Source organism: Oryctolagus cuniculus, chromosome 12 (assembly GCF_964237555.1).
Source record: "Oryctolagus cuniculus chromosome 12, mOryCun1.1, whole genome shotgun sequence".
Taxonomy (NCBI): Eukaryota; Metazoa; Chordata; class Mammalia; order Lagomorpha; family Leporidae; genus Oryctolagus; species Oryctolagus cuniculus.
The window spans coordinates 100,094,951-100,122,508 of NC_091443.1; the positions used below are offsets into that span (position 1 = coordinate 100,094,951).

General features: G+C 61.5%; 2 protein-coding genes across 6 annotated transcripts in view; one reads left to right on the forward strand and one right to left on the reverse strand.

Annotated features, from left to right (window-relative positions):
• Positions 1-14,006, forward strand: part of ZNF710 (zinc finger protein 710) — a 63,509-nt gene extending 49,503 nt beyond the window's left edge. For all 4 annotated transcript variants that reach the window (XM_051834307.2, XM_051834308.2, XM_051834309.2 and 1 more), the window contains 4 exons: positions 2,212-3,700; positions 5,290-5,481; positions 5,856-6,030; positions 8,829-14,006. In XM_051834307.2, coding sequence (XP_051690267.1) covers positions 2,240-3,700; positions 5,290-5,481; positions 5,856-6,030; positions 8,829-8,998 — 1,998 coding nt within the window. In that variant the 5' untranslated portion in view covers positions 2,212-2,239 and the 3' untranslated portion in view covers positions 8,999-14,006. The remainder of the gene's footprint in view (positions 1-2,211; positions 3,701-5,289; positions 5,482-5,855; positions 6,031-8,828) is intronic.
• IDH2 (isocitrate dehydrogenase (NADP(+)) 2) lies at positions 13,743-27,349 on the reverse strand. 2 transcript variants are annotated; one of them, XM_002721491.5, is made up of 11 exons: positions 27,123-27,349; positions 20,371-20,462; positions 19,502-19,667; positions 17,178-17,338; positions 16,940-17,083; positions 16,378-16,514; positions 16,059-16,210; positions 14,698-14,810; positions 14,467-14,564; positions 14,248-14,340; positions 13,743-14,002 (listed from the first exon to the last, which is right to left on the reverse strand). In XM_002721491.5, the coding sequence occupies exons 1-11, from the start codon at positions 27,235-27,237 to the stop codon at positions 13,915-13,917; spliced, it is 1,359 nt and encodes a 452-aa protein (XP_002721537.1). In that variant the 5' UTR covers positions 27,238-27,349; the 3' UTR covers positions 13,743-13,914. The 2 variants fall into 2 exon arrangements, with proteins under 2 accessions (XP_002721537.1, XP_069910648.1); XM_070054547.1 differs by lacking the exon at positions 20,371-20,462 and having other exon boundaries at positions 19,502-19,715; positions 27,082-27,327.
• Positions 27,350-27,558: the final 209 nt, after the last annotated feature.

The window sequence follows — 27,558 nt, forward strand, 5'->3', positions numbered from 1 at the left end:
GTGACTGATGCTTGTGTGTGGGGAGGGGGCAGGTTCTGAAACAGCCCCCACCCCCAGGCTTCCCAGGGGCACGCTGAGTCCCCAGCCCCCACCGCAGGTTTCCTCCTATTGCTCCCATCCACGAGAGCTCACTCCCGGCTTAATAATTTAATCTGTACTGTCCGCTTCAAGGAGGCCGAATTCCTGTCTGGGGTATTTTTAGCCTCAGGAAAGGGAAGCTCCACTGGGCGCTGGGGGAGGGCGGAACCAGGCCAGGCCATTTCCTGAGGAACGTCCAGCAGGCCCTGGCCCTGGCCTGGGAGGAGAGCCCGAGGGACAGGCAGGAGTCGCCCCAGGAATGCCAGCCCCTTCCTCTGACGGGCTGGGCACTGAGCCAGGGCCAGGGGGACAGGCAGGAGCTTCCGAGGCCCAGAGGCAGCGCCAGGCCCCCACGGGCGCAGCTGGGCGCTGCACAGTCCTGGGGGAGCCTGGAGAGTCTGGGCCGGGGGAGGGGGACCTTGAGGACCTCCTGGTTGTCCAGAGGAGGGGGCAGGGCCCCTGGGGAGGGAGGAAGCACTGCAGCCATGGGCACCTGGGCATGTGGGCGCCCAGGGGTCCAACAGAAGAACATATTAAAACCGAAACCTTGACCTCGAGCCCCGCAGCTGGTTTTGGCGTTCAGGGCCAACCATGGGCGCCGTCGTGGGAGGCGGTCAGGGTGCCCTTGTCTCACACCAGGTCTGCCGGGGAACCCCAGCATGGAAGCCAGATAAAAGCCATACTTGTACCCGTATCCATTCACGTATTTATGTATGGAACCTTTAGAATCAAGGGACGCAGGGGGCCGTAGTGATGTCGGAGGCGCTGGGTGTCCAGGCTGCCGGTGCCTTGTCTATGGGGGCCTTCAGAAAGTTCATGGAAAATGCATATTGTGAAAAACCTCGCCTAGATTTATTTTTTTTTAAAAGATTGATTTATTTGAGAGGCAGAGTTACACCCATATGGGATGCCGGCGCTGCAGGCAAAGGCTTAATCTACTCACCACAGCGCCAGCCCCCTATAGATTTTTGTTTCTAACACCAAGATAAACAAACTTAGCTTTTAATTCCACTTTGCACAACCTCTTTAAAGTTCCTTCATTCCTACAGCCACGCCATTACAAATGGTGACAGCTGGCCACCAGCCACGGTGCCGGCATCCCTTATGGGCACTGGTTCATGTTCCAGCTGTTCTGCTCCGCTTCCCGGCCCAGCTCCCTGCTAACGTATCTGGGAAAGCCGCAGAAGATGGCTCAAGTGCTTGGGTCCCTGCACCCACAAGAGGAGCCGGAAGAAGTTCCTGGCTTTAGCCCTGGCCATGGTGGCCATTTGGGGGAGTGAACCAACATATGTCTCTGTCTCTCCCTCTGCCTTTCAAATAAATAAATACATTTTTAAAAATTTACTTATTTATTTTAAAGGCAGAGTTAGAGAATGAGAGACAGAGAGAGATCTTCCATCCCCTGATTCGCTCCCCAAATGACTACAATGGCCAGGGCTGGGACAGGCAGAAGCCAGGAGCAAGGAACTTTATCCAGGTCTCTCGTATGGATGGAGGGCCATCTTCCACTGCTTTCGAAGGTGCCTTAGCAGGGAGCTGGATCGGAAGTGGAGCAGCCGGGACAGGAACCAGTGCCCACATGGGATGCCAGCACTGCAGGCGGCTGCACCACAGCACCAGCCCAATAAAAAAAAAGAAAAAGAGAGAGAGAGAGAGAAAGAGCTGTCTGGCACCGCACCCACCAGGCAGTCTCAGAGTCTGCACAATTAATCACCCTGGCAGCCAAGCCAGCGGGGCGTGCAGTGTGTGGGCGTGCAGCACGCACTGCATTGGAGAAGGGGAATTTGGAAAGTCCGTTCTGAGAATAGTCTTCAGTTCCAGTCAGATTTTTGAGGAAGTATGCAAGGACCTGCAGGGCACGGTTTGAGAAAATCCAACCACCCCGTTTTACAGATGGGAAGACTGAGGCCGGCCGGGGGCGGGCAGGGCTCACCCAGGGTGCCACAGGGAGATGGAGGAGATGGATTGATACACAGAGGGTATCATTGCACTCCATAATTAATTACTAGTGTGTGCTGTCTCCAAAGCAGGAGACAGACGTCAGGGCCAGACACACCCAGCGGTAGCTGCGGCCCTCAGCTGTGTCTGTGCTGCCCTGAGCCGCGGACACTCACGTTTCTCTCCCTCCCACAGCCATGCCCGCCTAGCCGGCCGCCGCGGGATGGAGGGCTTCATGGACTCAGGGACACAGACGGACGCTGTGGTGGTGCTGTCCTTGGCACAGGCCGCCGTGCTGGGCCTGGTCTCGGAAAATGAGCTCTTCGGAGCCACCATAAGCGCCCAGGCCTTCTACCAGGACCTGGGCCCTGAGCTGCCGGGGACGGCCCTGGGCGAGCCGGGGCCGCCGGGCCCCGAGGTCTACCAGCTGGCCTGCAACGGGCGGGCCCTGGAGGAACCAGCCGAGGAGGAGGTGCTGGAGGTGGAGGCGGCCTGCGAGAAGCACACCCGGCGGAAGACGCGGCCCCCGGTGCGGCTGGTGCCCAAGGTCAAGTTCGAGAAGGTGGAGGAGGAGGAGGAGCAGGAGGTGTACGAGGTCTCTGTGCCTGGGGACAAGGATGCAGGCCCGGCCGAGGCCCCTGCCGAGGCAGCAGGTGGCGGCTGCGAGACCCTGGTGCAGAGCAGTGCCGTCAAGATGATCGACCTCAGCGCCTTCAGCCGCAAGCCCCGGACGCTCCGGCACCTGCCGCGGACCCCCAGGCCCGAGCTGGACGTGGCCCCCTACGAGCCTCACTTCCCGGAGCCGGCCCGGGACGGCTTCCCCGAGCCCAGCCTGGCGCTGCCCGGGCCGGAGGCCTTGCCCGCCGAGTGTGGCTTCGAGCCACCGGCACACCTGGCCCCCCTGAGTGACCCCGAGCCGCCCGCCCTGGCGTCACCGGAGCCCGTGAAGCCGGAGCAGGGCTTTGTGTGGCAGGAGGCGGGCGAGTTCGAGGCGGACGCGGCCGGCTCCACGGCGGAGCGGCACAAGAAGGCGCAGCTGGACCGGCTGGACATCAACGTGCAGATCGACGACTCATACCTGGTGGAGGCGGGCGACCGGCAGAAGCGCTGGCAGTGCCGCATGTGCGAGAAGTCCTACACGTCCAAGTACAACCTGGTGACGCACATCCTGGGCCACAACGGCATCAAGCCGCACTCGTGCCCGCACTGCAGCAAGCTCTTCAAGCAGCCCAGCCACCTGCAGACGCACCTGCTCACGCACCAGGGCACGCGGCCCCACAAGTGCCAGGTGTGCCACAAGGCCTTCACGCAGACCAGCCACCTGAAGCGCCACATGCTGCTGCACTCGGAGGTCAAGCCCTACAGCTGCCACTTCTGCGGCCGCGGCTTCGCCTACCCCAGCGAGCTCAAGGCCCACGAGGTGAAGCACGAGAGCGGCCGCTGCCACGTGTGCGTCGAGTGCGGCCTGGACTTCTCCACCCTGACGCAGCTCAAGCGCCACCTGGCCTCCCACCAGGGCCCCACCCTCTACCAGTGCCTGGAGTGCGACAAGTCCTTCCACTACCGCAGCCAGCTGCAGAACCACATGCTCAAGCACCAGAACGTGCGGCCCTTCGTGTGCACCGAGTGCGGCATGGAGTTCAGCCAGATCCACCACCTGAAGCAGCACTCACTCACCCACAAGGTAAGGCCGCCCCGCCCCGCCCCCGGCCCATGGCCCCGCCCCCGGCCCATGGCCCCGGCCCCGCCCCCAGCCCATGGCCCCGCCCCCTGGCCCCCGCCCCGGAGCCCTTGTCCTCCTCACTTCCCGCCCCCCCACCCCTGGATGACGTCATGCAGGGGCTGGACAGACAGACACCCCTCTTACCTTTATACTTGTGTATTTGTTTTGGACGAGATCTAGGAAGAAATAGAGTTGCAATTCATATTCTTCACCAGAAAACCTTTCTTATTTAAATGGAATGAAACTTTAAAAAAATATTTATTTATTTGAAGGGCAGAATTACAAAGAGAGAGAGACAGGTCTTTTACCTGCTGGTTCACTCCCCAAATGGCCGCAGCGGCTGGAGCTGTGCCAATCCAAAGCCAGGAGCTTTCTCTGGGTCTCCCATGCGGGTGCAGGGGCCCAAGGACTTGGGTTGTCCTCTGCTGCTTTCCCAGGCCATAGCAGAGAGCTGGATGGGAAGTGGAGCAGCTGGGACTCGAACCCTGCAGGGCCCCACAAGACCGAATTTGAGCACTGCCGAGGGAGTCTGGCCTCCTGCTTTTTGGACAGAGGCCAGGGCCGCGGAGGCGGTGGATCCAAGTGGGCGACCTCCCTGTAGGCAGAGGCTGAGTGTATTTAGTTGTAAACGGGAAGGAAATGGAAGGAAGAGTATTTGCTGTAGAGAGTGCAAAGGGTTCTAGAATGTGGCATGAATGGGTTTATAAGCAGGGCCCCCTGCTGGCCACACGCCCCTGCGGCGCGTCCCTGGGCTGCACCTCTGCAGGCTCCGCCCCACGCGTCAGCCGTGACACACACAGGGAAGTGGGGAATTCCAAGAGGAAACTTTGCACCAGCCCAGCACGCGGCTGTCCATCCGGGTCCCTCCTAAGTGATTTACAAACCTGGTAGCCTGAGTTGCCTCCACGGGCAACACCTGGGACCCCCTGTGCACCCAGCACCCTGAACCACTCCAGAAGTCAGCTCCAGACCGGAGACGACCAGGGCGCCCCCGACCTGTCTCCCGGGGCTGAGACAAGAGCTGCCAGGGAGGCCTGGGGGGAATCCGTGTCCCAGGGTCCCTCCTGGGCCCCACTGAGAAACCGCGTGTGGTCCAACAAGTGCAGGCGGCTCTTGGAAAACACCCTCTCACAGGGCTGGTGAGCGTCAGCCATTTTCCTCGGGGGGCCACAGCCATGATCATATTCACGGAGACCCCAAGAGTTAGCACCGAGGAGAAGGACGGGCCCCCGACCTCGGATCCTGATCACAGACCCAGCGTGGTACTGGCCTGTAGCGGGTGCCTGGGAAGTGTTGCTGAGTGAAGGAATGAATGACTGATTGAATGAATGCACACACATTGGCCTCAGTGCACACCGGATAGCAACAGGAAGACATGATTTCTGCCATCACTGGAGGACTTCCTGGAGTAAGAGGCGGTACCTGGTTGGATACCCCCAGAGGCGGGGCCTGTGTGATGCCACAGCTCTGACACCTGCCCCACTGGGTTCCGCCCGGACGCTGTGCCCGGACGTTGTGTGGCCCTGACCGCTGCCCTTCCCCCACCCCAGGGCGTGAAGGAGTTCAAGTGCGAGGTGTGTGGCCGGGAGTTCACCCTGCAGGCGAACATGAAGCGACACATGCTGATCCACACCAGCGTCCGGCCCTACCAGTGCCACATCTGCTTCAAGACCTTCGTGCAGAAGCAGACCCTCAAGACCCACATGATTGTACACTCGCCCGTGAAGCCATTCAAGTGCAAGGTACCGCCTGGGGCGCGGGGCGGGGCGGGGGGGTCGCGGCCTGGCTGCCCGAGGCCTTGCTGGGGCTCAGGGTTGAGACGGGCAGGTGCGGCCCGGAGCCTAGGAGCTGGGCAGTCGTGTTTCTTGTGAGCCGCACGCAGGTCAAGGTGTGGCCACGAGAAAGGCCCAGGCTCGGTACTGGGTGCCTTGAGGGTGCCAGCTCAGTCGGGGGGGGGAGGGCGCGGCAGAGCCCCTGGAAGTGACCGGAAGCTCTGGCTTGCTTCTCGGCCTCCGGGGGCACGGGGCGGGAGTTCTGGCCCAGCCGTGGAGGTGGGAGCAGGCTGGCGCTGTGCAGCGGGCTCCCCCGGCTGACGGGGCGCATGGGTGTGTCCTAGGTGTGCGGGAAGTCCTTCAACCGCATGTACAACCTGCTGGGCCACATGCACCTGCACGCGGGCAGCAAGCCCTTCAAGTGCCCCTACTGCTCCAGCAAGTTCAACCTCAAGGGCAACCTGAGCCGGCACATGAAGGTCAAGCACGGCGTCATGGACATCGGCCTGGACAGCCAAGGTGGGTGGGCTGTGCGCAGCAGACAGAGCGGGAGCGATGCCGGCGTGGCGCACACAGGAGCTTCCGTGAGGGCGGCGGGGGCACTGGCCAAGGCCGTGACGCCCCTGGAGAGGGCTCAGGTCTGCAGAGGGGGAACCCTGGAGAGTCATCGTGGCCGTGGTGATGGGCACTTATGTCTCCTTCAAAGGACTTAAATGCGCTCACGTAAACGCTAATAAAGGCAATGAGTGACCTTCGCTGAGTGCCGTGTGCCAGGCCTTTATTATCTCCCGAGATCCGCACAGCGAGGTTGGCTGGGAGACCATCCCCATTCCACACAGACGCAGCCACTGGAGGGCAGAGACACTGGCACTGCACACAGGATCACAACGCTTAGGAGGTGACGGACAGTTGATCTCATCACCACGAGACAGCCGTTAGCATAAGTGCATGGGGAATTAAGAAACAAGAGGAGAAATGGCAGCTGGAAAGATAAGGAAGAGCCAGGGCGGGTCACAACTCTAGGTACACTGGGGGAGAGCCTGTGGATATGCAGAGGAGAGCGATGAGCTTCCTGGCAGCCAACGCAAAGAGTGAAACCCAATCGGTCACTCTTCACAGGGGCTGCCCAAGAGACTGCAACCCACACACTCAGGAGAGGGCCACATGGTCCCACCGTTAGGATCCGGGAGAAATTTCCAGAGAGGATCCCACACCAATCTGGATTGAGTTAGACTTTCAAAGGCCACTGGCTAGAAATCATCCCCTACTCTCAGCACTAGCTGCTCCTGAGTGACAGCACTTCTGGGCCCCAGCAGGATTGCCAGGCTTTCCAGTCCCACACAGAGAGGGTCTTTGAGCAGGGGAGAGGGAGCCGGGGACTTCAGGAAGCCTCCCGACACAGCTCCGAGCTTCTTCTAGTCCTCCCAGGGCAAACTAACCGGGCCTGGGCCTCTGCGCTCTCCCGGTGAGATGGCTGCGTGTGATGATTCCCTGGAAGCCGGCCGGGCGTTGCGGGACAGCCGCGGCGGGCACGAGTCTGCAGAGGGGGCCCTGCGAGCCGCCGCCCAGTGCCCGGCCTGGTGTCTCGCTTGGGCTGTTGACTCTCAGTTGTCTGTCACAGCTGCTTCCGCAAGTGCCAGCTGCGGCCAGGAGAGCCCTGGGGCCTTGTGCCAGCCAAATGAGGCCAGCAGCCTGGGCAGCACCTGCACCTTGCCGGACACAGGCTCTCAGCCCACAGCCCTGCCCTGCAGGCCGGAATCTGCCATTCACAGATCCCCAGGGCAGGGCCGGGGATCACCTGGGTGGGGAGGGGCTTGTTAAACCACAGGACCCTCCCCCAGAGCCTGGGGTTCAGCAGGTCGGGGGTGGGGGCAGTCAGGGGATTGGCCCTCCCCAGCCAGCTGGGGCTCAGGACCTCCCTGAGAACCTTCCGTCCAGCCCCGCCGGGGCCGTGTTCTCAGGGCAGCTGCGGGAGTCACCTGAGCCTGTTTTTTCCAGGGACAGCAGCAGCTCAAATGTCATTGACCCGGGAAGTGGCCGGGTGGTTCCGTGCGCACTGCTTTCAGGGCTGCCACTCCAGAGCCCTGCCCTGTGGCTGGCTGACCAGGCCTCTGGGAAGTAACTGGGGCCATCAGAGGGGCCTGCAGACCCCGACCCAGGCACGGTGCGGGGGCGGGCGCCTTCCCTGTGGGGTTGGGATCCAGGGGCGTCCGAACTTCCTCCCGACTCCGGCGGGTGACAGATGGCGGCCGAGCCTGGCCCCAGAGGCCGGGGGCTGCTATGCACCTGCCATGGCTCCCATACATCCTGGGTGGTTCTACCCAGAAACCTAAGGGGCCGGGATCCGGGGAGGTGGGCGCACATCCCCGTAACTAGAAGCCCAGACTGTTCCCGGGGGCCCGCTGGACAGGGCAGCAGTTTGGTAACATGGGGACGTCTGGGGCGTGGAGGTGCCGATTTCCCAGGGTGCTGTTTTTAGCCTGTTCCTACAGCCAGCCGTACCATGCAAGGCTGTGGCTCCAGGATTGGGAGCAGTGTGTGGGGTGTAACACGCCCACTCAGCCTGGCTTCGATAAGAAGGGAGCGGGTTAAAGAGCTGACTTGAAGTCCAGGTGGCCTTCAGAGCTGGCTGATTCAGCTCCTTGTTGATGACACCAGGGTCAGGCTCCCTGTGCCCCTGCCACAGCATCGGCTGGGATTCTCCTTGTGGCCACAAGATGGCTGCCGGTGCCCAGCCAGGCACTATGCTTCCTTATTCACATCTCGTGGGAGGGTCATGTTTCTGAACCCCTGTTGGCAAGGAATGGGATTACCCCTACCCAAGCGGTGTCAGTGGGGCGGGGGGAGGGGCGGGGTCTGCTGTCAGCGGACATCTGGACATGTCTGCAGATGTGTTTTTTAATGACAAAGATTTCACTTTATTTCTAGGATTTACTTATTTGGAAGGCAGAGCAATAGATAGGGAGACAGAGACAGAGGGAATCTTCCATCCGCTGGTTCACTCCCCAAATACCTACAACCACCATGGCTGGGCCAGGCCAAAGCCTGGAGCCAGGAACTCCATGTGGGCCTCGCACAGGGGTGCAGGGGCCCAACTACTCGAGCCATCACCGCTGCTTTCCCAGGCGCATCAGGCTGGGCTCAGAGGTGCGGCAGCGGGGACCTGAACCGGAGCCCACATGGGACGCAGGCGTGGCCTAACCCGCTGTGCCAGAGCACCGGCCCCCGCAGACATCTTTGGTTATCCTAACGGGGGGACGCTCCCGGCAGCGAGCGGGCAAGGCCGGCCTGGTGACAGACACGCCCCTCTCTTGCAGACCCCATGATGGAGCTGACAGGCCCCGAGCCCTCGGAGCTGGACGGCCAGCAGGAGCTGGAGGACTTCGAGGACAATGCTTACCCCTACGCGGGCGTGGACGGCGGCGCCGAGGCCAGCGTGCTCACGGAGCAGGCCATGAAAGAGATGGCCTACTACAACGTGCTATAGCGAGGAGGGGCGGGGCTGCGGCCGCCCCCCCACCCCACCCCGCAGCTGAGAAGCAAACTACTGCCCCACCGGCCCCACCCCACCCCCCGCCCCAGGCGTTTGCACCACTAGGGACCTGTAGACCAAATGGATTCAGTACTACTGGCCTGGTCAGAGCCAGGCGCCGGCCCCTGGCGTTGTGGCCAGGGAAGCGTAGCGCAGGAGGCCCAGGCCTGGGTCTCGTCGGCCTGCTGCCGTGGGAGGAGTGCAGGAAGGCCGAGGAAGCACAAGGCCCGGGCCCAGTGGCCTCCCCAGGCCCGGCATTGCTCTTCAGGGCTCCTGACCCTGCAGGCCTCGGTCCTCTCTGACCAGCCGCTGCCTCCAGGGACCGCTGAGCGCCTGCTGCTCTGCACAGTCCACCCCCAGCCCACCAGGCCCGAGAGTCGCCGCCAGCCAGGCAGGGCCCCCTGCCTTCTACCTCCTGGGGCTCCCTGGTGCTGCAGCCAGGAGTGCACGGAAGCGGGAGCACAACCAGGGCCCGCCCCCGGAAGGCCCCCGGCCCCCAGCCCCCAACATGGGCTCCCCAGGGTCCCCCACCCGTCCTGCCCCCAGCATGACCCAGGCAGGACACCTGGAGATGGCGGCCCCAGCACCAGGGCGGGGTGGGAGGGGCTGAGCAAGGACGCGCTGCAGGACGGGAGGCGCGGGCTCCCCACCGAGCACCAGAGTGAAACCGAAGACGAAGACTGCACGGGCAAACAAATCTTGGCGCGCACACGGGGGTGTTTTGAAGGTAATTTATTATTTTTTCTTTCCAACTCCGTGTCGCCTGTTACCTTGTCGGATGGAGACGCCGTTCCTTTTCCAGACGTGAGCTTTCTCGTGTGCCGCGCGTGCTGTGCGCCCCCCGACCCTGCGGCAGCCTGGCTGGACAGGGCTCGCGCTCAGCGGGGCCTGCCCTCCCGCCCAGCCCCTCGCCCAGCTCGGCCCACGGTTCCTGGCCCCAGCCCCGGGCCTGTGGCTCGGGGCACTGAGCTAGCACATTCAGGAACGCCCGGGCCCACGGCCTCCACCTCTCACCTCCTGAGGCCTTGGTGGGGAGAGACGGGCAGGGCCGGCCCCGGCAGGCACAGGTGGAGCCGGCAGCTTCAGCCAGAAACCAGGAGGGGAAAGCAGCCGGCGTGGGGGGAACCCGTCTGTAAGGCAGCGACCCCCACGGCCGGGCCTCAGGGCGACCGCGATCAGGACGGAGGGGTGGACAAGGTGGCCCAAGGGTGGCCTCCCAGGTGCCTGCCATGCGGACCGTCAGGTGGCAGTGAGCCTGTCGCTGCAGAAGACACTTCTCCTGCTGGGCAGAAGGCACCATCCCCTGCAAACTACCTCTTCCCACATCTTTCCCCCTGGTACCAAAAAAGAACCCTGTACCTCCTCCTCCTCTTCCTCCTCCTCCTGCTGCCAGCGCAGTGGCCTTGGTCTTGGACTCGCCCCAGGCCGGGGTCTCCTCCCCCGCCCCCGCCCCGCCCCCAGCGGCACCGCCCTCTGCAAGATGGGATACTTGAACGCCCCCTCCCCGGGAAAAACTAGGAGGAGGATGCGCACGACCCCCGCGCACCGCGGCGGCCTCGGCAACACTCCCCCCACCCCTTCCCAGCCCCCTCCGGACGACTCGGGTGACCGGGCAGCTCCTGGCGAACCCACTCTAACTTATTTTGCCGTGTGTACAAACCAACCGTTTAGACACTCACGTGTGCAGAGCCCTACTGTGTTTCTATGTTCCTGTTTCAGAGAGTTTACTTAGCAATAATTATAAATAAATGGATATTCTTTAGCAAGGCGACTGCAGAGTTCTTTCCACAGCTCTTGGGAACCTGCCCCCCTCACCAGCCACGCCCCACTCCCCTGGGAGGGGCCCCCAGCAGGGCCCTTGCACTGGCACTGGTGGGGAGGGGGCCGTCCTCTTGGCTAGGACCTCCAGCTCCAAGCCCGGGGGGAGGGGTGTGGGCCACCACCCCACGATTCCCACCACGTGCAGAGGGGCCCCACGGTGGACACCAGCCTGGGCCTCAGGGACTGTTTTGGCCTGACCCAGGTACTTGACCCCTGCCGCCCACCTGGCCCAGCTGGTTGTGGTTCTGGGCTCCTAGCTCTGGCCCGCCTAGCCCTTGGGGAGTGAGCCAGCAAATGGAAGTGCGTGCTCGCTCTCTAACTCTGCCTTTCAAGTAAATAGAATAAATCTTTAAAAAGGAAAAGCAGAGGCCTGCAGCCTCGGGCTTCCTCGCAGGAGCTGGGCTGCTCTCCACCAGGAGCCAGGGCCCTTGCCCGTGGTGGGGGCAGGGAGGGCGGGGGCGGGGCAGGGCCAGCCCACCTCCAAGCCACAGAGCGTGGATGGCAGTGGTTCCCAGCCACTGGGGTTCAGGAGCCAACCAATTAAGAGCCCCATGGAAATGAGGGCGCTTCAACTAGGTCATGGGAAAAGCAGAATTAAAAGGGAAGCTCATTTTGCTGCAGAAACATTTGGAAATTGGACAACGCTGTTGTCCTGACACACATTTTTCCACGGACTGTTTGAAGCCCCTCGTACTGAAGACGCTGGTACAGTCGTACCCTGGATCCCAAAGTCCGCGGATGCTCAGTGGTGCTGTCATTTTCAGAGGAGGGCACTTCAGGAAGGTCATGGATAGGGGCCGGCAGCAGGGCGTGCTGGCTTAAGCTACCGCCTGCAGCACCAGCATCCCATGAGGGTACCAGTTCAAGTCCTGGCTGTTCTACTTTTTTTTTTTTTTTTTTTTTTTGGTTAAAGATTTATTAATTTATTTGAAAGGTAGAGTTACAGAGAGGCAGAGAGAGAGGTCTTCCATTCACTGGTTCACTCCCTAAATGGCCTCAATGGTCAGAGCTGGGCTGATCCGAAGCCAGGAGCCAGGAGCTCCTTCTGGGTCTCCCATGTGAGTGCAGGGGCCCAAGGACTTGAGCCATCTTCTGCTGCTTTCTCAGGCCACATCAGAGAGCTGGATCGAAGTGGAGCAGCTGGGACTTGAACCAGTGCCTATATGGGATGCCAGCACTGCAGGTGTTGGCTTTACCTGCTATGCCACAGTGCCGGCCCCTGTTCTACTTCTGATCTAGCTCATTGCTAATGTACCTGGGAAAGCAGCAGAGGACGGCCCAAGTGTTTGGGCCCCTGCACCCATGTGGGAGACCTGGAGGCGGCTCCTGGCTCTGGTTTCAGCCTGGCCCCGCCCCGGCCCCAGCCACTGCAGTGCATCTGGGGAGCGAACCAGCAGACGGAGGACCTCTCGGTCTCTCCCTTCCTCTGTGACTCTGCCTTTCAAATAAATACATCTTTCTTTTTAAAAAAAGTTCATGAATAAATGGAACCGAAAGGTAAGTTTGTTTTGGTATAAAAAATATAAAATATTTGAAATCCACATGCAGTTTTTTTCCATGAACTTTCTGCGTGGATTTAAAATGTATTTGCACCAGAACAAACTCACCTTTGAGCTCTCTTCCCTCCAGCGTTCCCGTAGTGTCCCTGCGTCACCTACACACATCTCGTGTGCATCGAATCACCTACAAACCTCAGTAACACCTCGCACAGTGTGAGTGCTAACAAGCAGTTATATTATTTAGGGAAGAGAGACAGGAAAAAGTCTGTCCATGTTAAGTGCATACACAGTTGGGGGCGGGCGGTTCTTTTATTTGAAAGGTAGAGACAAACTTTCCATCTTCTGGTTCATTCCTCAAATGCCCACAGCAGCCTGGACGAGGCCAGGTCAAAGCCAAGAGCCAACAACTCCATGTGGGTCTCCCACGTGGGTGGCAGGGGCCCAAGTGTGTGAGCCGGCACCTGCCACCTTCCAGACCGCGCAGCAGCAGGAAGCGGAGCCCTTTGATGTGGGATGCAGCTGTCCCACGTGCCGTCTTCACATGCCTGCCCTGGCTGGGCTGCAGTCAGTCGCAGTCTGCAGCTGGTGGAGTCCACGGAGGCAAAGCTTGCAGACCCAGAGGGCCGACCTCGTTTATCAGAGACGGATGCGGCAGGTGTTCGGCCCACAGCTTAAGACGCCACTCGGGACGCCCGTGTGCCGTATCACGGGGCCCGGGCTGGAGCCGCAGCTTCTGCTTGTGATCCAGCACTCTGCTGACGTGCACCAGGGAGGCGGTGGCGATGGCTCTGCGGCGCACGTGGGAGACCTGGACTGAGTCCTGGGCCCCTGGCTTTGGCCTGGCCCAGCCCTGGCTGTTGCACATTTGGGGACTGACCCAGCAGCTGGGCGCTGTCTGCCTCTGCTTTTCAAATAAAGTAAATGAGAAAACGAACCATTTTCTAAGGGTTACGCAACGCTCCCCCAGGTCATTTAGATTCGGAGTAGAAATTCAGTCGCTGCGTAGAGGATGGCGTTGGACGCAGAAGTAGTGTTAGAGCAACGCTCTACAACCTGACTTTTCAGTTTTGCCTTCATGTGGCCGAAACGGGCCCAAGTGTGGGAACCACCGAGCAAGACCACGAGGGAGCCCCACTCACACACACACACACACCCCTTCTAAACCCCGTGCTTGGTAGAGAGAAAGCAAAGAAAGGCCTGGAGCTGTTTAGGGTAAAACCAAAACACAAGTGACCCAGAAAAACAGCAGACCCTGACCCCGACAACAGGCAGAGGAACGCCACGGTGGTGCCAGGGAATGGCACAGGTCAGATCGCCGCCCCGCCCCCGGTGCCGGGAGGAGGGCCACCGCCACCAGCAGGGACACACACGCAGACGGCTTTACGAAGAGCGCTTTAGTAGCTAAATGTGGCACCAAGTGTCCCCAGGGTGATATAAATTACAGTGTGCCAAAGACGGCTGGCTGAGGTAAGACACGCTGCTCCCGCGCACGTCGCCGTGAGGGAGACGCACACGCACGCCCGTTAGAAGAGCGTCCCCCCGGGGGCGCCCCTACTGCTTGCCCAGGGCTCTGTCCAGGTTGCTCTTGATGGTGTCCAGAAAATCCGTGGTGTTCAGGAAGTGCTCGTTCAGCTTCACGCTGCCGAGAGAACAGCGCCCTCGTCAGGCCTGCGCGGCTCCCTGAGGCACAGGGAGCTGGGCACAGGCGCCCCAGGCCGGCGCGGGGAGACCGGGGCAGGTGGGGCGGGAGGGGCCGGGACAGGGGCTGGGCCGGAGCCGCCCCTCATGGCTGCGGACCCGCCCCAGCCAGCCCACAGGGGAGCTGCAGGGGGCCCCTCCATTGCCACCCACTGGCCCCCATCCACCCCCAACCCCATCTCCTACTTGCTAAGGCCGTGGATGCAGCCGGCCAGGTCCTTCGTCATGGCACCGCTCTCTACCGTCTCCACGCACACCTTCTCCAGGGTCTGGGCAAACCTGCAGGGCACAGGCAGAATGAGGCCCTGGCTGGGCCCCCACCCCTGGCCAAGATCCAGAGCCCACCCGGAGGCGAATTAGCGGGGGGTGGGGGGGAGCAGCTGAGGCCCCGCCCTCTGCACACACCTGATGAGGTCCTGGTTACCATCCAGCTTCCCCCGGTGCTCCAGGCCCCGAGTCCAGGCAAAGATGCTGGCGATAGGGTTGGTACTGGTAGGCCGGCCCTGTGCGCAGGGGTCGCAGGCGATGAGGAAGCGAGGCTCAGCCCTCCTCCCCTCGCCCCGGCCCTTGGGGCCATCAGCAGGTGTGGGCCCCTGGCGGAGACGGGCAGCACACATACACCTGGCCCTAACTCACCTTCTGGTGCTCCCGGTAGTGACGGGTGACCGTGCCGTGGGCAGCCTCGGCCTCGATGGTCTTCCCGTCCGGGCAGACCAGCACAGAGGTCATCAGGCCCAGAGAGCCAAAGCCTGGAGGGCAGAAAGACCCTCCACTCAGTGTCAGCGCCTCAGCCCTGCCCCCTGGGCAGTCTGCAGCTGTCTCCACCCGCCCTCCCTGGCTGTAACTGTGCGGACAGCCCAGCCCCTCACCCCTTGTGGGTCTCCAGGGGCCACTCGTGAGCATGTCAACACCCATCAGCATCCTGCCTCCAGGCTGCGTCCCCCAAGGCTGCCCACCCCGCCTGGCTCAGGGCCAGAACGCTCATCCAAGCAGAGAACCCCGCTGTGAGCGCTTTCCCAATCACCGCTCTCTCTGCTGGGCTTTTTCAGCCCCTTTCAAGCTTTCAGATCTACTTCCAAATGTTCCCAAAGGCCGAGGTCCACCTGGGTGACCTGTTCTGGCGTCAAGGACTCGGGGGGGGGGCTTCAGATGCACCCCCCACCTCTGCCAAGGCAAGAGTGGTGACGGCTCCAAAGGGAAGCGGCTGCTTCACTTCCGCTGGGGCAGTGCCCCTCCGGAGCGGGGGGCCTTTACCCTCACCACTGCCCATGCACTCAAGGCCAACTCCAGCCTCACTGGTCCCTGCACGGCCCAGGGGCACTGCTCTGGCGAACTTTGCCCAGCAAAGCCCGACGCGTCACAACGCGCTGAGCCCCCTGCCTCCTCTGCACAGGCTAAGCCTCGCCCACCTCCCCACTCCCAGCTGCTCCTCCCTGTCTGGGCCTTGCACGGGGGCCCCTCTCACCATCTTCCCTGCTCTTGCCTTTTTTTTTTTACACTCTTATTCTCTATTTGAGAGGAAGAGAGCATTCCCATCTATTGGTTCAGTCCCCAAATGCCCATAATGGCTGGGGGCCAGGGGCAAAGCTGGGGTGGAGCCCAGGCACTCTGATGGGGGTGCGCAGCTGAATATGGGGAGTTTGCTAATGTTTGCTGTACAAAAAGTCCTCCCCGTGATGGGAAGAGGAAGGCGGTCCTGCCTGATCCCGTCCCGCCTGGGTCCCCTGGCCCCGCCCACCACAGACAGGAAGGACCCCAGGTCTTTGGGACGTGACTCCCTGTAAGGGCAGCCTTGGCGATGCACCAGTACAAGCCTCGTTTGTGATCCTCTCTCCCGTGGATGCCAAGGGAGCACCTGGCCCTGCTGTCCACAGGGGGGCTGCAGCGAGTCCCACGCCACTACAGTCTCTCCGTTCTACCTAAGGGGACTGCAGAGCCCACCCACCCAGCCCGTGCCGCCCCACCCCCCGTCAGGGAGCAGGGCCCGGCCAGCGCACCCTGCGCCAGGATGTCCGACTGCACATCGCCATCGTAGTTCTTGCAGGCCCACACGAATCCGCCGGAAGACTTGAGGACCTGAGCCACCATGTCGTCAATGAGCCGGTGTTCGTACCAGATCTTGTTCTTGTCGAAGTCAGTTTTATAGTGCCTGGGAGAGCAAGGGTGCGTTGCGGGGGCAAGGCGGGAGGCTGGCAGGCCTGGGTGCCTCTCCCTGAGCACCAGGGCTGAGCCAGAGGTCCTGGGACCACACTCCCCCACCCCCGCCTCCATATTAAGGCAACACAGAAGGCAGCGGGGTCCCCGGGAGGCTGTTACTTGTCAAAGATCTCCTGGAAGATGTCCTTGAAGCGCCCGTCGTAGGCCTTCAGGATGGTGTTCTTGGTGCTCATGTACAGCGGCCACTTCTTCTGGATGGCGTACTGGAAGCAGCTGTGCGCGAAACCCGAGATGGACTGCAGGGGAGAGAAGGCCTGGCTGGGTCCCCGGCCTGGGGACTGCCAGCTCGGCCGTGGCTCCCGGGCCAGCAGGCCCAGACCTCCAGCAACAGCATCCCGGCCTCCACCACACTACTAGCCCTAGCGACACTGCACCTCCCACCCAACGTCGCTTTGCAAAGCCACTGCCCCATCCCCAATTCCTAGACCAAGCGGCTGGGTGGGGCTAATTCTTCCTTCTTCTAGGATTGGCTGTGTGTATCCCGGTTTAGCCAATCAGAGGCCCCCACCCCCACCCTGCTCTCAGTAATTGGCTCAGAGGTGATCATGTGACCCGCAAGGCTGGCAGGGCGGAGCCTGGAGCCGCCAGCGGCCATCCCTGCCGCTTCCCGGCCCGAGACTGGAGGCTGGAGTGGGAGCCCAGAACCCCGAACGGGACGCACCTCGTCGGTGTTGTACATGCCCATGCCCACGCCGCCTCCAGGGAAGTTGTACACCTCCCACTCCTTGGCGCTGCTGCCATCCTTCGGGCTGAAGACCAACTTGAAGGTGCCCGCCCGGTCCACCACGAAGTCTGTGGCTTTGTACTGCAGGGACAAGAGGTGGCTCAGGCCCGGGGCTCTGGTGGCAGCGGGCAGGGGGGCACCCAGGTGGCGGGCTCCGTCTCCAGGCCAGCCCTACCTGGTCGCCGTGGGCGTGCCTGCCAATGGTGATGGGCTTGGTCCAGCCGGGGACGAGGCGGGGGATGTTTTTGCAGATGATGGGCTCGCGGAAGACGGTGCCCCCGAGGATGTTCCGGATGGTCCCATTGGGACTCTTCCACATCTTCTTCAGCTTGAACTCTGTGAGGACGGAGAGGAAGTGGGCTCTCTCCAGCCCCCAGCTGCCAACCAGAATGCTCAGGCGAACACGCGGCCAGGCAGGGGCCCTGAAAGTCATCGGAGGGACAGCAGCACCCAGAGTGCAAATGCGTGGGCTCTGGACTCCGCCGATCACTATTTTTTTTTTTTTTTTTTAAGATTTATCTATTTACTGGTGAGACAGAGACAGAGAGAGCTTCCATCCGCTGGGCCACTCCCCAAACAGCTACAAAGCAGGAGTGCAGACTCCATCTGGGGCTGTCTCAAGCAAGCAGCAGAGACCCCAAGCACTTGGTCCCTCACCCACGCCTTTCAGGTGCACATGCAGGGAGCTGGGTCAGAAGCAGAGCAGCTGGGACTTGAACCACTGCTCTGACGCGGGCTGCCAGCAAGTTCAGTGGCTCAACCCGCTGCCCAGTCGGTGAGGCTTATACAAGAGGCTCGGGCTGAGCTGTGAAGTCAAAGGGTGGATAACACGCCCAGCCTCCTGGCTCATCGTGAGGGCTAAATGATTTCCGTACCTGGCCCGTGGTGCGCGCCCAAGGCCATTTTCATTCCTGTGTACTATGTGGAAGTAAGGCTTGTCTCTGAACCCCGACTGCACACTGCCTCCCGCCAGAGCCCCAGCGCGGGCACCGGCACTGCCACTGCCCAAGTCACTGTGATTGGCTGTGTGTATCCCGGTTTAGCCAATCAGAGCCCTCATCCCACCCTGCTCTCAGTGATTGGCTCAGGGGTGATCACATGACCACTGCCCTTATGGTGGAGATCCATAAGTTTCCAGAGTTCAAGAGGACTCAAACACCCCCAAAAGAGCCCAGCGCCACACGACCACAATCCTGCATGGCCAGGTCGAACCAGGGCCCTAGAGAGCTTGCATCCTTCCAGCCAGCCCAGCTGCAGGGACAGGGAGAAAGAACCCGGAAGCTCCAAAACCACCCTTTATTTCTTTTTCCCCATTTACTTGAAATGTAGAGCAAGAGAGACAGAAACAGAACGAGAGATCTTCCATCCACAGGTTTACTCCCCAGCTGCTTGGGAAAGGCCAAAGCCAGGGGGTGGGAACTCCAGCGGGGTTCCCCTTGGGTAGAAGGGGCCTGGGCACTTGGGCCCTCATCTGCTGCCTCCCAGGATGCATCAGCAGGGAGCTGGACCAGAAGCGGAACAGCCAGGACTCACATGGCACTTTGATATGGGATATGTGTATTTTTTTTTTAAATATTTATTTGTTTATTTGAAAGGCAGAGTTACAGAGAGAGAGAGATCTTCCATCCACTGGTTCACTCTCCCAAATGGCCAGGACTAGGCCAAGCCAAAGCCAGGAGCCAGGAGCTTCTTCCGGGTCTCCCATGGGGCTGGGCTACGGGGGCCCAAGCACTTGGGCCATCTTCTCACTGCTTTCCCAGGCACATTAGTAGGGAGCTGGATTGGAAGTGGAGCAGCCGGGACTCGAACCCACACCCATATGGGATGTCAGCTGCTACACCACAACGCCAGTCCCTGGGATATGCCCACCGGGCCACAGTGCCCACCCTACACCACCCTTTCTTGAACTATCACTGAGGCCATTTCCTGGCACCCTTGAGAGGCAAGGACAGGCAGTCAGGCTGGGGGGGGGACACCTCATTGAGGGGACTGGGGGAGCACGGGGCGGGGACACCCAAGTGTGAGTCTGATGGGAGGGCCCCCGCAAGTCCCCAGATTCCTGGGGGCTCCTGACTCCCAGCTCTCTCCGGAAACTGCCTGCAAAACAGCCTCAAGTATCGGCCAGCACTGTCCTCGCCGTCCCTCCGTGTAACACCTGCCACAGCCACGGAGCAGTGGCCCAGAGCCAGGGCACGTGGAGCTCGGCTGCTTCCAGACACGAACCCGAAGGCCAACCCCTTACCACGCCTCTGCCAGTCTCTCCTCCAGAAACCTCAGAGTCCCACTGACCTCCAGGCCCTCCCGGGGAGACTGGGGTCCCCTGCCTGTCCCCACCACCCCAGCCCCACGTGCTGCCAGCCCCAGGAAAGCCCCAGCTCCAAGCACTCCCTACCTCTCGGTCCCAAGATGAGCCAGAGGACAACCAAACCGCCTCCCACCCCGACGTGGGGAGCCGGCAGTGCCCGTACGCCTCCCCAGTGCTGCCCCCACACCTCGCACCTTCCACGCGGGCCTCGTCGGGGGTGATGGTGGCACACTTGACAGCCACGCTGTACTTCTGGGTGGCCAAGGCGGAGTCGATGGTGACCTGGTCATCCGTCTTGTCACGGTTCGGGAGCCCGAGGTCAAAATACTTGAGCTGGACGTCCACGTGGGGCAGGATGAGCTGGGGACGGAGCCAGAGTGAGGCGCCAGCCGGCCCAGAAGGCGGTGACTGAGCAGAAGTCTCTAGACCATGGCAGGGCTCGGCAGCCAGGGCAGGGGCAGGGAAGCCGGCGGAGGGGGCGCCCCGCAGGGTTAGGGTCAGTCCTTCGTCAGTGCGACCTGGCCAAGGCCCACAGGAGGCCGGGGCTCTGGGGAGGGGTAGGCAGAGCAGGCCGCGGCCCAGCAACTCCAAGACCACCCGGATTTCTCTACACAATGGGCTCCCGCTTTGTCCTCCAACTGTGCTGAGACCTTCACAGGTGGAAGTGGCCAATCCCAACCTTTCCCTGCTGGAGGCACACACAACGCAGGGCGGTGGCTTCACGTGGACAGCACACTCCCTCGGGCACACCCACGCCACGGCTACTCGGGAAAGGCCACGCAGCCACCCCGGGGGACCTCCCTGCACACCAGCCCCGGTCCCTTTCGTGTGTTCTCGAGGAAACACAGCAGATGCAGAGGGAGCGAGATGTTGTGACTCAGGCTGAGCTTTGCAACTGCCCACGTCCAGGAAAGCGAGCAGGCACTGGCCCGAGGACTTCACCCCTACCAGTGCAGGCGTGAACCAAGGTTGGACGGAAGAGGAGAGACAGGCGCGCCAGGGTGACAGGTGACCCTGGGACCCTGTGGAGCTGAGCGCCAGCTGCCACGGGAGGGGGCTCTACCTTCTCCTTGATGAACTGCCAGATGATCCGCGTCATCTCATCCCCGTCCATCTCCACCACCGGCTTTGACACCTTGATCCTCTTGTCGGCATCTGGAACCAGGCACAGCCAGCGCCATCAGCCTCCCGGCCAGCCCCACCGCTCACCAGGGAGGGAGTGGAGGACAGCCAGGGCTCCGGCTGCTCGGCGTCCCCTCTGCCTTCCACAGAAGCGGTGTCCTGCCTGCCCGGGGCCCTGTGGGTATGGCCAGGTAGGCCCAGCCAGGAGGAGGCACATCCCACCCCTGGCCAGGGGGCTGAGGCCAGCCTCACCCGTCTGATCCTCTCGCCTGGAATCTGAAGGCAGAGAGCAGCACAGAGATGAGTGACAGCAGCTGGGGCCGCCTTGCCCATGGGCTCCTGCCAGCCAGCTGTCCCAGACTCAACTCTCTCGTGTCCCCCGGGACTCTGAGTGACCTTTTGCCTTTCCAACAAAATCCTTCCAAGGTCCTTCAGTCACAAACTTTGTTGCTTGCAACCCGAGCGCCCCAACCAGAGCGAGGGCCCGCTATGTGCCTGAGCACCCATCACCTGCGATTCCACTGAATTCCCAGAACTACCCCCAAGGGAGGGATCATCATCCCCATTTTAAAGGTAGGAAAACTGAGGCTCGGTTTTACCCCCCCCCCCTTGAAATCAGCAGAGCCAGGTTGACCCGGACCTCAGCCATGAAGGCCAGGAGACGGCCCCTGTGGGTGGGGGGGTCGGAGTCCCCAGGCCACACCGGCTCGGGAAGGTCAGCCCTCCCACCCCGAAGAAGCATCAGAGGACTGGACCAGTGGCTAACCAGGGTCCAGGGAGACAGTGATGGGAAACGGAGGGAGTTCTTTAGGGAAAAGTCTCAGTGCATGGGGAAAACCAAGGTTCTGGGACGTGAACTCCAAAGAAAGCTCAAGGTCTAGTTAATCAGTGTGCAGGTTGCGTGGGACAAGGTTGCTGGACCCTGGCCTGCAGCAGGTGGAGCCCGAGTACCCAAACCTGAGACACAGCAGCACGGAAGGTAGGAAATAAAACAGAGCCTGGGCCATCACGACCCTCACCAGCCGGCAGCGCAGCCGGGGCAGGAAGGCCAGGGCACTCCTCTGGCTCTCAGAGCCCCTGAGCGCTCAGGCTATGCCGGGTCCTCACAGGTGTGGCTACGCGTCTTCCCACCCCAATACGCAGCACATCAGAGACAGGCAAGATGCCCACTTGAAAACCGAGTCGGGGGTCGGTGCTGTGGTGGAGCAGGTAACACCTGCACCTATTCAAGACCCCCACCCCGGCTGCTCCACTTCCAATCCAGCTCCCTGCTGATGAGGAAGCATCGGAAGATGGCCCGCGAGCTTGGGCCCCTGCACCCTCATGGGAGACCAGGAAGAAGCTCCTGGCTCCTGATTCAGCCTGGCCCAGCCCCAGCCGTTGTGGCTGGTTGGGGAATGAACCAGCAGAGGGAGACCTCTCTGTCTCATCTCTCTCTTTCCCTTCTTCTCTGTAACTCTGCCTTTCAAATAAACAAATAAATCTTGGAAACAAAGAGAGAGAAAACAGTCACAGGAAGTGACAACTGAGCACCTGACAGCGAGAGACAGAAACTCGGCATGATCTCCTAGGCACACTAAAAACAAAAAGCAACCAAAGCCTAACATATCTCAAACATGTCATCTTCCTACGACACCCCAAGCCATGACTCACAGGGACATCTCTGACCGCTAAGACAAACATTAAATCACGTGTAGCAAAACTACTTCCCACACAAAGGCAAACAGATTTCTTTTTTTAATCCATCAGGAGTGTGGAGATCACTCAGGAAGGAAAATGAGACCCAGGGCGATGGCGATGTCGGAGGCAGGACCCGAAGCACACAGGTCCCCGGCTCCAGTGCAGCCCCGGGAAGCCCTGGGTCAGAGCAGACCCGGACTGGAAATGTCCCATCCCCTGGGGAACAAAAGGTGGACACTGCTGGACCTCCACCCTTCCCCAAATTGCAAATTTTTCTGGCCTTGACCTTGAGCTGCGGAGCTGGCTTTCTGCTTTTCAGGTGCATCTAGGAATCGAATCAAGGCCAGAATCAGCCTCATCAGGAAGCCTAAGGAGAGACCGGCCGGGGCTGGTTCCACAGGTTCCAGCCTCCACCTGGGCACCCCATCGGTCCCTTGAGCCAGGCACAGCCACCTGTAGACTGGGGACACCACACCTCTTCTCTGGGGAGTTTCAAGGTCAAGATCACAGGGCCTACTTATTTACTCAACAGCCAGGTGTTAAGCACCATGGGGGAGTGAGTGTGGAAGGGAAAGCCCAGGGGTCCAAGCCAGGGTGCTGCGCCCACCCCCCAATCCCAGCAAAGCACCCAAAGCAGAAAAGCTCACAGCCACGGGAGCCCAGCCAACTGCAGGCTCATTTGGTGGGGCCCAGGTAGTCACTTAAAAAAAAAATCTTCACTGATGACCAAAGTTTAAAAATTAGATTAAAAAAAAAAAAAAAAAAACCTCAATACACCCAATAAACGAGCGAAACACTTGAATCGACGCCTCTCCAAAGGGCTAAGAAAGCCATGAAAAGATGCACAACACTGCTCCTCATTAGGGAAACGCAAATCAAAAGCAAAAATGAGATAACTCCTCGCCTTGTCCTCACACGCATTTCGAATGGCACTGTTTATAAAAAAAAAAAAAGAAAAAGAAAAAGAATCAGAAGCCAGCAAGTGCCAGCAAGGATGTGGAGAAACTGGGACTCTGCTGGTGGGAACAAGTAAATACAGAAAACGCCCAGTGGGCCGGCAGAGCCACTTCGGGGATCTATCCCGCTGTCCACAGGCGGCGGGCTTCGTGACAGCCCAAAGGTTGGAAGCTACCTGTGTGCCCATCAGAGGATGAACCGACAAACACCAGAGGATTCTACTCACGGGGCGCCCAGAGTAGGTGAAGGCGATGGGGGGGAGGGGTGTTCCCAGGGAGGAGGAAGCTGCGGTTAACAGCCTCAGGGGCTCCCCTCTGCAAGATGAGAGGGAGGGAGCCATGGCTGCCCACCAGTGCTTAGCACTACTGGGTCAATTGTAGGTTACCTTTTTAGGTTACCAAAAAAAAAAAAAAATCAACGAGCCAAACAAGAAAGAAAGCAGGAACATAAGACTCCGGCTGTACTGCTTCTTAAAGAAGAAGCTGCCCGTATAACCACCACCCCCTCCCCGGGGGGTTGGGGGCACCTCCTCCTTCACGCCCACCCACCGTGTGCCCCCTGGACTGACCCAGAGTATGAGAGCCTTGCCCGTTGTTCCTGTATGGGGCAGCCACCACCTGCCCCTCTCCAGGGAGACAAGTGGGGACAAGGGACCTGAGATGCGGGAGCAGCGGCCACCACGCGTCTACGGAGATGACCAGCACAGCCCTCCTGGCCAGAGGGTGGGACAGAATCAGTGCAGCCCAGGAGGGCCACCGGGCAGCGCCTCCCCGCCCCCACTCTGAGGAAGGGTTCTGAGCCCACCCCTGCTTTCAGGATCTGCACGCGGCTCCCAGAGGGAGGCAGTGGTCTAAGCAGAAGCCGCGTGCCAGCCCCGCTGCTCTCCGAGAGGGCCTGCCCGGCCAGCACGGCCCGGTGAGGAAGCCCCCAGTTCTCGGGGCAGCAGTGCTGTTAGCGACTCCAGGATGCTCCTTGGCAGCACCCTTGGTCCCCCCTTTCTCCCACACCCACATCCAAGCCATCAAAAAACCCTACTGGCTCTTGCTGCAAAACACTTCGAACCCAACCAGGGTTCAGGACCCGGAGCGCCACCACCCAGGCTAGAGCCACCCTCTTCCCCAGGTCCCTGAGGTCAGGGTGCCCTTGGGAACAAGTGACAGGATCCCAGCAGTCATCTCACAACCCAGCACTGCCCCTTCCACTCAGGGTGAGGCCAGGCGCTCCAGGTGCCCAAACACGGCCTCGGAACCGCACCCGCTCACCCCCTCTCCCGTCACTCTCCACGGTGCACACCTTGAAAACCTGTAGGTCCCTCTTCCCTTGCCTCTGCCCCTCAGCAGTTCATTCCCTGGGGCCCTGGCTGGCTGACAGCCCTGTCCCAGCACTCACTCACACCCCTTCCCTGCTGGTTCCTTCTCCCGCTCCCAGCCCACAGAGCCCAGTACCACCTCCTGCTTATCACCTGCCCCTCCTGCACTGGGATGTCAGAGCCCTAAGGTCAGGAATCTTTGCTGGCCTGGCCCCAGCTCAGTCCTCACACCCTGCAAGGTGTTTGGCACACTGTAGGAGCACAGGGTTTGTCTTAGGCATGGATAAAGGTCGTATGAAGGACAAATGGGTCTGCGGTCAGGGCTGCCCTCCTGGCCCACTCTCTGGCGGTGTGTTCTTACTGGCATACTGCACCAGAGGCACAGGGCGCGTCCCAGCCAGGCCACACGCACCTGCCCCGGAGAGCTCACATCTGCTGGTTCACCCCTCAAATACCCACAACAGCCAGGGCTGGGCCAGGCTAAAGCCAGGAGCCTGGAACTCAATCTGGGTCTCCCACACGGTGGGCAGGGACCCAACACCTTGAGCCATCGCCACTGCCTCTCAGGGTGTGCGCTGGCAGAAAGCTGGAATCAGAGTGTGGCGCTGGGACTGGAACCCAGGCTCTCCAACGTAGGACGCGAGCATCCTAAAACAGCTGCCTCAAAGCCCTGGCCCTCTGCTAGCACTTGTAAGGTGGCTTTATAGAGAATAATCCTCAGGGCACACCAGAGAGCTGCTAGCAGCACCTGCTGCCCTGAACCGACTTGGCCTAAGAGGCCTCAACCTCAGAGAGATTGGGGAGCAGCCCCAGGCTTTCCAGAGAGATCTGCCTTCAATACCAACTGAACCCAAACAGAGGCACCCAGAACAGCTCTGGGGAAAGCAAGGGTGGGGTGGGGGGTGTCTTATCTGACAGGCTTGAACAAGACTCAGCAGGGAACAGATAAAAACTTTCTCCTGGTGAGTCTGCAAAACTTTGAACTTGGAGAGCGCAGCACACAAGCAAGCTACCAAGATCTGAAAACTTAAGGGGCCAGGCTGGCAAAGAAATGCAGAGCTGGGCTGGCCGTGGAAGACAGGCAGGCTAGAGGAGCCATTCCCGCGCCCTCCCTCCTCCAGGATGCAACTCGGCAGATCCGCCAGCAGCAGTCGCTACAGGCCTGCGGGGCTGCAGTTGGAGGCGCAGGCGGGAATCACCAGGCAGCAGAGATGCAAGGCTATTTTAGCCAAAAAGTATTTTGTCCTTGTCATGGGGGGAATGCCAAGAACTCTGTTTCCAGCAGTGTTGCTGGGTGACGTGCTGGCAGGGCTGTCGACTGTATGGCCCCGTGTCCAGCTCCAACACCGGGCATTCTCTCCATTAATAAACCAGCTCACGCAGGGACTGCTGTCTTCCAGGGCATCCAAGCTCAGGCCCCAAAGGGGCTCTGCTTTCTTGTTTTCTGTTCGCTTTCCTTTTTCTCTTGTGAACAGGGAGAGCTGGAGGCAGTAACTAGCCTCTCTCATACTTTGCTGAACATGCTGGGATCTTGAAGGCCCGGTTTCCTTTGAGGCAGATCCCAGGAGTACAAAAGCAGAAATCACCCTTTCTCCTTGGCAGGCAGGGGTGTGGAGGGAGGGGGGCGCCGGGCTGGGGGCCAAGCCCCTCCCCTCCTCTCCACCCACTGCTCTGGTCAGCTGCTCCCACGCTTGGTTGTTAAAGATTACCCCTACCGGAGCCAGGCCAGGCCTGGGCCCTACCCCCTCTCCCTTGCCCACCCCCCAGGGCGCACCCCAAGGACTCCTGCCAGGGTCTGAATGGGAGTTTCCCCAGCAACAGGCATCAGACGGGTGCCAAGAGTCCCACAGTGTCCCCCGCCTTTTGTGCCTGGCATTGGGCAGCCCGGGCCAGGAGCAGCTGGATGCCCACACGCAGAAGGGCAACTCGCCCTGGGAAGGGGAGCTCGGCCTACGTCCCACTGGGGATGCCCCGACCACGTCTTCCCGCCCAACAGGGACCTAAAATTCCCCCAGAGACTGTGGGAACCACTGGAGAAAATAGCATTGGCGCGCGGGCTGCCAGGTCTCCGCGGCGGGGCCGGGGCAGGGGCCGGGGCGGGGGGCGGGGGGCGGGGGCGGGGGCGGGCTAGAGCCGGCGGCAACAGCTCTGGATAGAGCCGCCAGTGCAGCCAGCGAGGCGAAAAGGGGGTGGCGGCCAAACAAAGGGGAAAACGCAAAGCTCTCTCCTCCAGCTGTCGAGCAAGGGCTCCAAAAATAGCTGACGTGGGCCTGGTGGCGGCGAGGAGGGCTCAGAGCGCGCCAGAAAAGGAAGGGGAAGTCGACGCCTCCCGCGCCCGCCTTTGTCTATGCGAGGCCGCGCCGCGACCCTCCTCTTGCCCCGGGAGCCAGCGGGGCGCTCCGGCCCCCTCGGCTGCGCGCCTCCCGCCGGGCGAGCCCGGGACACTCCAGAGACCCCACTCCCGGAATCCCCGCGGGCGCAGGGCAGCCCCGAGCCCGCGCCTCTGCTGGGCCAGCAAACACCCGGGCCACCAGTTGCCCCTGTCCTTCAATTCGCCACCCCCTGCTCCCGGGGCGGCCCGGAAGCGCCCGGCGTGGGGCGCGTTCAGCGAGGCTGCCCCCCAGGCTTCCGCTCACCCCAGCCGCCCCCGGGCTCGCGTGCCGCGCTCCCCAGCCCCCGCCTCCGGCCCAGTCGCCACGTCGCGACTCCAGGCGCGCGCCCGCCCGGACCCCCCGCGCGGCACTCACAGTGGCGCCGTGGCTGCTCTTGCAAGGTGGGGGTCGCCAGGGCCGCCGGTGCCCAGGTCGGCCCGGAGCCCTGGGCTCTGCAGAGCGAGCGCACGACCCGCAGGTAGCCGGCCATCCCGAGCAGGCGAGCGCACGGTGGGAACCGGCGAGCTCCAAGCGCGCACCAAGCCTCCCGCTGCCGCCGCGGTCCGCCGCACACCGCCGGGGCGGGGCTGCCGGCGCCCGCCGCCCCATTGGGCCTCGGCGGGGCAGGGGCGGAGCCTGGCGCGCCCGACCCCACTGAGGGCCTCGCGGGAACCCGGCCCCGCCGCCGCCGCCGCCGCCGGGCCGGGCCGGTGCCTCCTAGCGCACCGCGGCCTGCTCTCCTCCGAGAGAGTGTGAGGCCGGCCCCGGCCTGCGAGAGGCCAGCCGCTCCGGGATGCCCTGTATCAACCAG